At 44.0% G+C, this 12881-nt stretch overlaps 1 protein-coding gene and 2 non-coding genes across 5 annotated transcripts; all 3 read left to right on the top strand.

The window, feature by feature from the left end:
- Nucleotides 1–9: 9 nt before the first annotated feature.
- HSPA6 (heat shock protein family A (Hsp70) member 6) lies at nt 10–2652 on the top strand. 3 transcript variants are annotated; one of them, XM_044675844.1, is made up of 3 exons: nt 10–490; nt 2040–2173; nt 2401–2652. In XM_044675844.1, exons 1-2 carry the CDS (start codon nt 151–153, stop codon nt 2138–2140), a joined length of 441 nt encoding a protein of 146 aa, XP_044531779.1. In that variant the 5' UTR covers nt 10–150; the 3' UTR covers nt 2141–2173; nt 2401–2652. The 3 variants fall into 3 exon arrangements, with proteins under 3 accessions (XP_044531779.1, XP_044531778.1, XP_044531780.1); XM_044675843.1 differs by having other exon boundaries at nt 2018–2173; XM_044675845.1 differs by lacking the exon at nt 2040–2173.
- A 7815-nt stretch (nt 2653–10467) lies between these two features.
- Nucleotides 10468–10539, top strand: TRNAE-UUC. Its single transcript has one exon. It is a non-coding gene; the product is annotated as a tRNA-Glu (tRNA).
- Nucleotides 10540–11511: 972 nt separating this feature from the next.
- Nucleotides 11512–11583, top strand: TRNAE-UUC. The gene has a single exon. It is a non-coding gene; the product is annotated as a tRNA-Glu (tRNA).
- Nucleotides 11584–12881: the final 1298 nt, after the last annotated feature.

Here is a 12881-nt window from a genome sequence, read left to right as displayed (position 1 = left end):
CGTCCTGAGTCCACCAGGCGGCAGTGCTGATCCAAGTGTATGGGGGGAAGGGGGAGCGGGCCGTGACCCTCGACAGCAGCTTGCTGGGCCGCTTTGGGCTGGCAGACTTTCCTCCCACACGTCCCCAGGCCCGGGGTCCCCCAGGTGGAGATGACCTCTGACGTGGATGCTGACGACACCTTGAACGAGTCAGCCAGGGTCAAGAGCTTGGACAAGGCCAACAGGATCGCTATGGCCAATGACAAGGGCCGACTGCTCCGACAGGAGGAGGTGGAGGGGCTGGTGCAGGAGGCCCAGAAATCCAAGGCCGAGGACCAGGCTCAGTGGCAGAAGGGGACGACCCTGCAGCCCTGGGTCTTCCATGTCAAGAGCACCGTGCTGGAAGGTGGTCTTTGGGGCGAGATCAAAGACGAAGACAGGAGGAAGATGGGCTGCAAAAGTGCCATGAGGCCCTCTCCTGGTGGGAGGGCAACCAGCTTCCTGAGAAGGAGTAAGTATGAACACCAGAAGAAGGAGTGGGAGCACCTGTGTCACCCCATCATGGCCCAGCTCTGCCAGACACCCTGGGCACCTGTTGCAGGGAGCAGCTGTCGGACCCAGGCCAGGCAAGCAGACCCCAGCCCGGGACCCACCATCCTCCCACAAGGGGACCCTCCTGGCTGGAGGTCTTTTCTCTGAATGTTGCTCCTCCTCCAGGGTCTCTGGCCTTTACCCCAGGTGCTTTCATAGGCATCCCTGTCCTCAGTGGATCCTGGAAACGAGTCATCCTCATTTGACTTTTCTCCCTCCATCTTCCCTCTCCACCCCAGACAAGCTACCCCCATTGTCTGGACGGGCTTTCCTGCCAGCCATCTTGTAGATCTCTTAAGTTAGCTGTGTTTTCTAGGACTTCTTCTGTGAAATATTTCTATTGATATTGTTTCTGTAAAGAAAGATGGTCTTGTGGAAAATTTAACAGCAACCCCCAAGTTGGTCTCTGCTTGCAATCAAATCAGTCAAAGGGGGGATTGGGACCTGGGGGGACTGAGCCCCTGGTGTCTCCCCTCATCTGCAAAGTTCTTTTTCTGGAACAGAGACCAAGAGGAGATTTTCTAAAACACCCCCTTTGGACAAAGAGTTTAGCTGCCATAGAGAGAATAGAGAGAAAAGGATCTGTCAGCTGCCATACTGTCACATGAACAAATCCCCTGGCAAACTCTGAGGGGCTTGGGGATTGGCAGAGTTAGGGGATGCTGGGGGAAGCCAGGCAGAAAGCAATGAGCAAAAGCAGAAACTGGAACAAAGAGTGCTTGCTTACACATTCCCTGCTTTGGAAAGCAAGTGGACCAACCTGAGATTGAGTGACTGTCTTTGATCTAATTGAGAGGTGACAAAAAGCTGCTTGCTGACCTTGGTTTGCCCAGGGGCCCTGGATCTGTGGTCCTGGGCCATCCAGGGTTGCTCATGAAGTCGTTAATCAGGAAACATTCATTGAATGTGCCAGGCACTGTGCTGGGTCTTCTGGATAAATGCTGTAAATAAAGAGAAAAATGGAATGGCCCCTGCCCTAAAGGGCATACTTTGCTTAGGGGGGAAGACAACAGGTACACTAGTACATATCTACCAGAGTGTTTCAAAATACATAACTTTCCGGTGCAGGGAGGCCCTCAAAGCTGAGGGATCAGGGAAGGCTGTGTGTGTGTGTGTGTGTGTGTGTGTGTGTGTGTGTGTGTGTGTGTGTGTGTTGGCATTTGAGCTGAGCTCTCAAGGAACCTGGGGCCTTGAATGAAGAGGTGAAGTGAGGTAGGCCTGAGGGATCAGCCTGGGAAAAGGCTTTTGTGCTCTCCTGGAGAGCCTTCCCTAGATGGAATCTCTGGCAGTTTGCCCAAGGAGAGAGGTGTGGAGTTTCTAGGGATAAAGAAACTCTGACTCCTCTTTCCCAGGAATTCCAACTGGAATGGGTCATTCCAAATGGAAATAGAGGCTGAAGCATTAACAAATGGGTCTATGTTTGCAGAGGCAACTCACCAAAAGTCAGTATCTGTTCTCTGGCCCTGTAGGAATAGTCATCCTAGTTGCAGAGAGGAATCTGGGAAACATCCATCCTACCCCACTTCTACAAATCAGGATCAAAATACCCAGGAATGGCCGGAGAAGATGAAGTGACTGTAAACCAAATACCCTCAGCAGCTAAGTAAGGGGGGGATGGTGCAAACCTAGAAACACCCTTTGGCCAGACTAGTAGAGGCAGATAGGAGTGTGAAACCTTATTTTGTGTTTCCTCCTATGGCAGGTACTTTGGGAGCTGTAGCCGCTTAGATCTGATAATCCTATTTCTCTACTAGCCTAGGAAAGAAGACAATATAAGCCTCGTTTTTAGTGTTGTCTGTATTTCAAATGCATTCTGTTTTCTATTTCCAGGGACCAGAGAAGTGATTTGGAAGACAATTTGGACAGAGTCCCCAGCAATTGCTGCCTTGCCCCTAGCTATCATAAGGATTTATTGAAGCTTCAGTCCTCCACTGCCATCTCTTTGGTGATGGCCAGAAATGTGTTCTGAATCTCAAGTCTGTTGTAAAGTGTCTGGTGCTTTCACTGATAGAATGAGAAATGTATGGGGTGAGGACTGCTGGGTAGCTCAGTGAATTGAGAGCCAGGCCTAGAGATAGGAGTGTTCCTTCCTAGTTGTGTGACCCTGGGCAAGTCATTTAACCCCCACTGCTTAGCCCTTACTGCTCTTCTGTCTTAGAATCAATACACAGTATTGGAAAGTAAGGGTTTAAAAAAAATAAAAAAGAGTGAGAAGGGTAGCTGGATAGGAATGATTGGCTGTAACTATAAAATGTCTGTCTTGGCCCCTCTCTCTTGGTTGTATTAGACACACACACATGTATATACACACATATAAACATATACAAACATACTAAATGATTTTTAACTGGCTATATTCACACACATGCACATTTATTATAGAATATCCATTGTGTATGTTTTCTTTCTTGAAATAAGATGCTATACAAAATCCATAACATCCCCTTTAGCTACTATGGTATTACTATGGTCATTCTGACTAAATACTGTGTACTGGCTCCAAGGCAGAAGAGTGGTAAGGGTAGGAAATGGAGGTCAAGTGACTTGCCCAGGGTCACAGAGCCGGGAAGTGTCTGAGGCCGGATTTGAACCTAGGACCTCCCATCTCTAGTCCTGGCTCTCAATCCACTGAGCTACCCAGCTGCCCCTGTTTCCCCCTTTTTAAAAAAACTTCTTAACTTCTGTCGTTCTGAGGTAGAAGAGAATTAAGGACAGTTAAGTAGCCTGCCCAGGGATCACTCAGTTAAGAGGTGCCTGAGGTGACATTTGAACTCAAGACTTCCTGTCTCTATGTTTGGCTTCAAATCCACTGAGGCAACTCGCTTCTCAGATTAGCATTTGTTCTTAACCAAGTCATGCTGGCTCGTTGTAGTCACTGTAATGGTAGCATTTTTATAGCCCTCTCTTTAATGAGCCATGCTAGAATTTTTCTAGTAGAAGCGAAACTCCCTGGCAAAGAGTTTGCAGACCCTGTTCCCTTCCCCCTTTTGGAAAACCGGAGCATTTGCCCTCCTCCAGTAGTGTAATAGTGCCCCATTCAAATATACTGAAAACTGACAAAAGCAGCTGAATTGTTATTCGACCGTACTGCCACCTGGTGGTAAAACTGCAAAGTTCACTCTCTCCAACTGCCCGCCTCCTTCCTGATTAATGACTGATGGGTTGATTCAAGTCAACAAGCTTTTTTATTAAGTGCCTACTATTAGCCAGCCTGTGCTAACCACTGGGATACAAAGAAAGAAAAGCAAGTCTCTGCTCTCAGACTCACGGGGGAGAGTATATGCAAACAACTAGGTATAAACAAGATAAGTATTGGATAAATTGGAGATAATGTCAGAGGGAAAGCATTAAGATTTAGGAGGAATTAGAAAGACTTCTTGCATGGAGTGAGACTCTTACTCACACAGGAAGGAAGCCAGGAGACAGATCAGGAAGGAGAGAGTTCCAGGCACAGAGAACAGCCAGAGGAAAATGCCTAGAGTCAAGAGATTTCATTTCTGAGAGGCAACAAGGAAGTCTATGCCACTGGATCAAAAATGGCTGAGAGGGTGTAAAGTGTAAGAAGATTGGAAAGACAGGATAGGGTTGGGTTAGGAAAGGTTATCAGGAGGTGATACAGTTAGAATTAAACTTAAGGTGCTTTTTGTTTGTTTGTTTGTTTTTAAAGGAGAGGCAGCTAGGTGATTGGATAGAAAGTCAGGCCTAGAGAAGGGAGGTCCTGGATTCAAATATGACCTCAAATACCCTGGGCAAGTCACTTATGCCCAATTGCCTACTGTTAAAGAAATAAGTGGGTAATAGAGATATAGAGATATAGTGATGGTGATGATGTGTCTGTCTATGATCTCCTCAGCTGCAGTTGGTGGGATTAACACCTACTCCTATCACCCTGGCTGCTGCTGTAAATTATCCCCTTCTCTCTGACAAGTTTGGTTGATAACCTCTTAGATATTCCTTTAACAGCTGCCCAGGTAAGGACCCTTGAGAGGTTAGATAGATGGCTGACCTCTTCAGGCCCAATCTGGGGTTGGATAGATTGGTAATGAGCTATTGATTAGCCTTGGATAATGTTCAGGATCTGACTTCGTTTGATTCCCTTCCCAAGGGCCATGATAGAAAGACCACTCAGGAAGGTACTTGTTGAACACTCTTTTTTCTATAGGTAGGGAAAGGATAAGGTCAAGGATTGGGGATTGGAAACCCTATTGTTCTATTATCTATTAAACTAATTACTAATCGGGACTGGAGGCTACCTAGCAGGTGGAGGCTTGAGATCTTCACTTCTTTCTCTCTCTGGCCAGAACTGGCCACAGCCATGCCAGAGAGTGGGGAAGGCTATTGCTGCAGATATATTGATGGTCTTTATTCTCTCAGCTCTCTCACCAGTAGTGATGATGGTTCACTAGCTCTCATAGTCTAGCCAGGAAATAGGTTCAGGCTTATTTCTATCCTCTTCTTCAACCACCCTTCAACCCTTCAGCCACCCCACTGCTCAGATAGAACCACAGAGGCTTACAGAAATCTGAGATCTCCAGTTCTCCGCCTCTGAGCCCAGAGACCTCATTCAATGTAGCTGTTAGGGGAATATATAAGGTGGGGCAAGGCTCAGGCACCTGGGAACATTCCAAACTCTCAACTGCCATCTCTGTCATTCAAGGTGGCATCCATCTCATCCCAGATTGTGAATATAACACTGCCCCTTCCTGCTCTGCTGTCTTGGAACTTATACTTAGTATTGATTCTAAGATGGAAAGAAAAGGTTTAAAAAAAGAAGTAAGCTTCAGGAAAGCCAGTTAAATAGCTAAGTGAGGGATGAACTGGAGAGACAGAGCAGAATGACCAACCAGCAATCTATTGCAATATTACAGGCATGGGGGGGAGGGGGGATAAGAACCTGTATCAGGGAGAGAAGAGGGACTGTATATAAGAGAAGTCAGAAAACTGGAATGAACATAGCTTGGTAACTTATTGGATATGGGGATGAAGAGAGAGTGAGTAGTAGTAGCAGCGGGAAGGCTTTGAGGGGAAAGATAAGTTTAGTTTTGGACATGCTGAGTTTGGGTTGTCCACAGGACATCCAATTCTGGATATCCAATAGTCAGTTGGAGACGAGGGACTGGAGGTCTAGAGAGAAGTTAGGGCTATTTAAATAGATCTGAGAATCATTACAGAGATGATAATTGTACCCATGGAAAATGGTGACATCATCCAGTAAAATAATATAGAAAAAGAAGAGAAGAGGTCCCAGAACCTTTGAGGAACATCCAGGGTTAGTGGATGTGATCTGGATAAAGATTTAGCCCAGAAGTAATGTTCAGGAAAATAGGAGAAGCAGGAGAGCAATGTCCTCAAAACCTAGAGAAAAAAGAGTATCAAAGAGAAAATGGTAATCAAAAGTGACAAACTGCAAAGATAAAGGAGTGTGAAAAGGATTTCTTTATTTTCTTTGTCTATTTTGAGTTAATACTTTGTTAGCCATCAAGTAAGAGAATTTTTACTTGAACACTTACTTGAAGAAGAAAGAGAATTCAAAAGTCACTTGCTAAAATGAGTGATAACTCCAGAACTCAAAGCACCCCTACTTAACACTAAGTAAGAGTGTTCACAAGTCATTTGCTAAAGTAGGTAATAATTCAATCAGTCAGAAACTTGTGAATCCTATGATAAAAAGTTGACACCTTCAGATACCTATGATAAGATTTAACACCTTCAGAGGTAAGAAATGGATCTAGATCCCACAGACACCCCCTCTATCCCCCAAGTGCTAGGCAATTTAGAAGCTGTGAATGGCCCCTGTGAAGAGGGGAAGGGACAAAAAGTCATTCAGCTGGAGAGAGTCTTCTGCAAGCTGACTTGGGACCTTGGCTCTGGGACTGTTTCTTGGCCTTCTTTTCCTGGCTTTTGGAGAGAGATTAGTTCTGCAGATCCCTTCCCCTCTTGGAGGAGGCTGACTGGATGGAACACCAGGTCCTCTGGTCAAGAGTTAACAGGCCCTGCTAGGTTGAACCAAGCACCAGAGCAATATTGAGTGTGATAGGACAGACATCTTCACTTTGTATTTCTCTACTTTCACTCTTTCCACCTCTTTGTAAATAAAAGCTATTAAAAGTCATTTTGATTTATAATATTTTTAATCAGTGGCCATCATGTTATTTTAGAATTCTCACATAGTTAGTCAAACACTTAATTTTAATTCCTTACAGGAGAATGGAGACTATATAAAGGTCATTATTTTTTGTCTGGCCCAGTCAAATTTTTAGGGCATTTGGTCCTTGGGTAAGATTTCCCAGTGTCTGTTTGAAAGTCTCACTTCTCTAACTCAGATCAAATTGCTTACCATCTCCAAGAGGGGGTAGGAAGGGAGACAATCTGGATCCTATAATTTCTGGAAATGTGGTAAAAATTGTTGTTATTGGGAAAATAAAATACCTTTGAATAAAAAAAATTTAAAAAATTTAAAAAAGAAAAAGAAAATCTCACTTGTTGCCATTCTTTTCTCCCAGCTATCCCATTTTGTATGTTTGGTTTCATTTCTTCTAGGTACTCCTATAATCCTTGTGTTTAAGACATTTCCCCCCTGAAGCCCTATTCAAGAGATTACTCTCTTCCTTTCAGTTTACCTCTTAGGTGTTCTTCATTTCAGGGTGTTTTTTTTTTTCATAGCATTTGGTGTTTTTTAGGTCTACTCATAATAGCCACCTCAAAGTCTTTGACCTGGTAGAGGGGCTGAGTCATTCCTGGAATTCCTGTATGGAGTGGGTAGACCTGATTGCTCCAGAGTGTGAAAGCCAGGAACAAACCCTACCCTCCATAGGAATTTTCTTGCTCTGCCTCTTGAGATTTAGTGTCTAGTTGCTTGGATGCTGGACTGAGCTGTGTTAGCTGCAGTGCCAAGTCTCTGGGAGGTCTCTCTGCTGAAGAATTAATGTACATTGGATCCAAGGCAGAAAAGAGAGAAAGAAATTCTGATAAATGGGTACATACAGCTTTAGATGTGACATGGGTGGAAGAGAGATGTATTCAAGGTGGGGTACTGGCTAGGAGTTAGATTGATATCAAATCACCACATCTCTAATAGAATGGAACTTAAAGAAGGATTTAAAAGCCAATTCAACTTGTACCAATCCATAATATTCCGTAACATTCCATTAGAGCATATTTTCTTTCTTTTTTTGGCAAATTAAAAAATAAAAAAATAAAATTGATTTATTTTTTTTAGATTTAAATATTTTATTTTTTTAGAAAAATTTTCCATGGTTACATGATTCTTGCTTTTACTTTCCCCTTCACCTCCTCCCCCACCCCCAACCATATCCAACACACCTTTCCACTGGATATAACATGTGTGACCAAGACTTATTTACATATTATTGATAGTTGCATTGGTGTGGTCTTTTCAGGTCTACATCCCCAACCATGTCTTCATCAACCCATGTGTTCAAGTGGTTGTTTTTCTTCTGTGTTTCCACTTCTGCAGTTCTTCCTCTGAATGTGGGTAGCGTTCTTTACCATAAGTCCCTCAGAACTGTCTTGGGTCATTGCCTTGCTGGCCAGTTCAGAAGTCCATTACATTCAATTTTACCACAGTCTATGTATACTGTTCTTCTGGCTCTGCTCCTTTCACTCTGCATCAATTCCTGGAGGTCTTTCCAGTTCACATGGAATTCCTCCAGTTCTTTATTCCTTTGAGCACAATAGTATTCCATCACCAACAGATATCACAATTTGTTCAGCCATTCCCCAATTGAAGGGCATCCCCTCATTTTCCAGTTTTTTGCCACCACAAAAAGCGCAGCTATAAATATTTTTGTACAAGTCTGTTTATCTATGATCTCTTTGGGGTACAAACCCAGCAATGCTATAGCTGGATGGAAGGGCAGGCAGTCTTTTAGAACTCTTTGGGCATAGTTCCAAATTGCCATCCAGAATGGTTGGATCAGTTCATAACTCCACCAGCAATGCATTAATTTTGCCACATCCCCTCCAACATTCATTACTCTCCCCTTCTATCATTTTAGCTAATCTGCTAGGTGTGAGGTAGTACTTCAGAGTTGTTTTGATTTGCATTTCTCTAATTATTAGAGATGTAGAACACTTTCTCACGTGTTTATTGATAGTTTTGATTTCTTTATCTGAAAATTGCCTATTCATGTCCCTTGCCCATTTACCAATTGGGGAATGGCTTGGTTTTTTTATACAAATGATTTAGCTCCTTGTATATTTGAGTAATTAGACCTCTGTCAGAGTTTTTTGTTATAAAGATTTTTTTCCCAGTTTGTTGTTTCCCTTCTGATTTTGCTTGCATTGTTTTTGTTTGTACAAAAACTTTTTAATTTAATATAATCAAAATTATTTATTTTACATTTTGTAATTTTTTCTAACTCTTGCATTAGAGCATATTTTCAAGACAGCTTTTTTTTCTGCTACTCTCATACTTTTGCAGAACTCTCTCTGGGGCCTTTCTCTTGCCCTTGGCCAGAGCTGGTGCTGGACTGAGTGGGGTCTTCCATAGGGAGAACTCCCTCCTTCTTTGAGTTGGAGTATGGTTCCTGGTGGGAGCTTCTGGTATATAGCCTTGGTTCTTTAAAACAAAAATCAAATCAGCTTGAATGAAGGCATCAATGGCATACTCATCAAATTTCTAAATCACAGGAAGCAGTCAAGGATAACCAATATGATATATAACCAGAGCCAGGAGCCAAAAAAAAAAAAAAAAAAAAAAAAAAAAGATCTCAACAAGCTAGATTGAAGCTCGATCTAATATGATACTCAATATAATAAAAACACATATCATTATATACAAATATAAAATAAATACAAAAGTCTACATTTAAAAAACATTATCTTCCATTTTAGAATCAATATTGTGCATTAGGTCCAAGGCAGAAAAGAGAGTGAGATTCTGATAAATGGGTACACACAACTTTAGATGTGACATGAGTGGGAAAGAGAAGTATTCAGGGTGGGGTGCCGGCTAGGAGTTAGACTGACATTGAATCACCACATCTCAAGAGAATGGAACTCGACCAAGGATTTAAAAGACAATTCAACCATAACATCCCATCGGAGCATATTTTCAAGACAGCTTTACCTTTTTGTCCTACAGTTGTTACTGGGACAGAAGGTAAGGCTTTGTTAAAACAACGACAACAACAAAACAAAACTATTGTCCTAAACCCAGAAAGGCAGAGTGTCCCAAAAGTCTTAGTGCAGTTGTAAGTTGTGGACACCCTGCATATTAAAGTAGCCCTAAGGAAAGACTAATTCAGTATACCCTGAACTTCTATCCTGGATAAATTCTATCTGAGAGAGCTACGTACACCTGGGAGCCAAGGAGAGAGAACTCCTTCATTTCAAGTGGCCCCAGTGGTGGACAGCCACAGCCACAGCCCACAGATCTGGCGAGTGGGAGCTGCCTGAGGCTACCTGGTTCCTTTCTCTGAGGACTTCGGAGCCCCTAGGATGAAGAGGAAGCAGTTCTTGAGTCATTCAACAGGTGCGGGGGCAGAGAGAAGAAGCCAAGGCAAGGGAAGGGACAGCAGCGGTCTGGGGAGCCGGCCATTGGCCAGAAGAGAGGTCTCACGGTTAGCACTCAGCAGCCTTTCAAGTCGGAGCTCAGGTACCTACCCCCACCCCCAACCCCCACCCCCGCCAGCCTAAGCAGCCTATGGTTCAGCTCTGCAGGCTTTGCTTCTGGTAGACCTGCGTCTACAGGCTCCGGGCGTGCGGAGTCTCCACCTGCCTCCATTTTCCTGGGGTTTAGTAATCCCCGGGATCTGGGGAGACAGAGAGAGTGTGGAGTATTCTTGAATTTAGGAATGACAGAAGGCAATAGACAGTATCAAAGTGTTGGATGCAGAGAGCCGTGAAAGCTGATACAAGGTAGTACTAGCATGCTCCCTGGTGGTCTAGTGGTTAGGATTCGGCGCTTTCACCGCCGCGGCCCGGGTTCGATTCCCGGTCAGGGAAAGGCTTCCTTGTTTTTCAGATGTTTTAAATTTATTTATTTTTGTTGTAGTTTCCACATTAAACGTTCATCCTGATTTTTTACGTTCTCTGTTTCTTTCTTGGGCCACTCACGCAAGTGGCAATTCTAGCAACCATAGAAACACGTTCCAGATCAACTATCAGAAAAGAAAGGTATTTTCAAATGGGCTGACCTTAGCTAGCACCGGGTTTCCAGGAAACTGGCCAGGGCAGAAAAGCGTCCCACATCCGAGGATCTGCCTGCCTTACCTTGTTGGTGCAGCGGAGGATTGGTCCTACCTTCCTGAAAGAGCCTTTGGAGTTCCGAGAGAAAACTCTCTAGGCCAGAGATGTTGCCCCGGAGGGGCATTTATATGCCCCCAAGAAGATCGAGGGCACTAAAAATGGTCCTGTATGCAGAGAGACCAAGCTATCCCTAACCGGCTCTGGGAGGGGGTGAAAGGAGGTAAGTTCAACAAAGGGGGAGTCCCTTGACCATCGATTGGAAAATGGTCGCACAGATGATGGTGTAGGTGATTTCAATGGAATGCCACCGTGGCCTTTAAAGAAATGACCAGCATTCTGAGAAATAAGGGAAGAGCTGTATGAACCGATTCAAAGTGCAGAATCAGCATAATCAGTATTAATGCAGGAACATTAATGTCAACAGAAACCCCAGAAGGAACAAAATGTCAACAGAAATCCCAGAAGGAAGCGAGTGTTGTGTTTTTGTGATGACCCATTTTTGGCCCGTGAAGAGCCCAGGAAATGCACGTCTTTTTTTTTTCCTTACTTGAAGTGGAGGTCCATTAGGGCTGAGTAGTGTGTAATCTTATTTTGTTCGATCCTTTGGTTTGACTTAGAAAACTTTCTTGATTAAGCTAAAAGGATAGAAAGACTGGCGGGATTAACAGTTAACCAGAGAGGAAAATAATAAACAAAAAGAAATAAATTAGAGTGGTGAGAGAAGGCAGTTCCCTGGTGGTCTAGTGGCTAGGATTCGGCGCTTTCACCGCCGCGGCCCGGGTTCGATTCCCGGTCAGGGAAAAAGAAAGTTTTTCATTTTAGTAAAATAACTGATGAAGCAGTTCCCTGCCCTGATTTACGCATTTGCGCAAAAAAAAAAAAAAAAAAAAACGCAAAGACCAAATAATTAGAGGAAAGAAGTTAAATTTAATAAGAAAAGATGTGGGAGCTGAGCACCCAGCGGTCTGGAGGTAGATGACTACCCTGGCATCAGCGGGAAGGGGGAGGTGTTGGGGAGAGGAATTAAAGCTCGCTCAAAGGCCCTGGGCTGGAACTTTTCTTCTCAGACTTTGCCTCACTCCCCAAAGCGCCTCTGGCAGTGGTCTTGGGGGAAAACGACCGCCGAAAGACTACGGGAAGGTTCCAGAACTCTAGATGGTGGGATCCGAAAGAACTCAGCCAGCAAATGCAAGATCGAGAAGGGATGATGGGAGCAGCCAAGCCCAGGATGGGGCGCGTTCATTTCTGGTGAAGGCCGGAAGGCTCGACTCGCAGTGGCTAGAGGAGGACAATGGCTGTTTTAGAAACAGAATTCAAACCTACCCTTCTGGGGGAGACTCCAGGCATTTGTAAAGTGGGGTGGGATATAGCAGGGAAGGAATACAGACCGAGATGCTGAACCCAGGACCGGTAGTGTTTGCTTGTATTATCCTTAGCATTTAGCAGTTCCGGACACATAATAGGCGCTTAATCAACTTTTTTCCTTTATTCATTCAGGGGATCATTCTATGTGTGTGCCCATTTTTAAAGGGTTTTTAAGTTAGTGTCTATTCTTCCAACACTGGCGGAGAGAAGTGATTTTTAGTGACTGCTCTGATTTTGCCTTTGCTTTGAGCTAATTGTGCTTAATGACAATTAAAGGTACGTTCATCCGTCTGGACCAATGAGGCAGAGTTTTTAGGAGCGGGAACACAGAAAGTCTTCCTCCACTTAATCTGCAAATCTGTGTTACAACAAAAAAATCTTCTTTTCTTAAAATTTAATTAAAAAATTTTTTTGGCCTGAGTTCTTTTCACTCTGATTTCCTTCGGTTTAGGTCTATTAGCATTCTCTCTTGGTCAAAGGATTCAGAGTTCAGTAACTTTGATGTCTTCCCAGGACAGCTCTGTTCTGACATCTTGGTTGAAGCCCTTGTTGGGGGGGCAGAGAGGGGGCACAGCAGGGACCTTGGACAGCCTCCTTACCTCAGGCTAACGGTTGTGCTCTCTTCCCCATGCATTGTCAATGCCCCTCTGAGGCTTCTCACCTCCATCCTCCCGGTGCCTGTACCTTTTCTGATGTAATTATCTTGAGGGACGTGTTTTTCAGAAGAAACAAGA

The sequence above is a fragment of the Gracilinanus agilis genome, chromosome 4 (genome assembly GCF_016433145.1).
Source record: "Gracilinanus agilis isolate LMUSP501 chromosome 4, AgileGrace, whole genome shotgun sequence".
Lineage (NCBI taxonomy): Eukaryota > Metazoa > Chordata > Mammalia > Didelphimorphia > Didelphidae > Gracilinanus > Gracilinanus agilis.
The sequence above is the reverse complement of the archived record's forward strand: the minus strand, read 5'-3'. Positions and strand labels throughout refer to the sequence as shown.

What these genes read in the sequence shown, in the direction of transcription:
- HSPA6 (XM_044675843.1), top strand. Translation starts at nt 151, where the DNA reads ATGACCTCTGACGTGGATGCTGACGACACCTTGAACGAGTCAGCCAGG. An exon ending in AACCAGCTTCCTGAGAAGGA is followed by an intron (nt 491 to 2,017) that starts GTAAGTATGAAC and finishes ACCAAAAGTCAG; the next exon opens with TATCTGTTCTCTGGCCCTGT.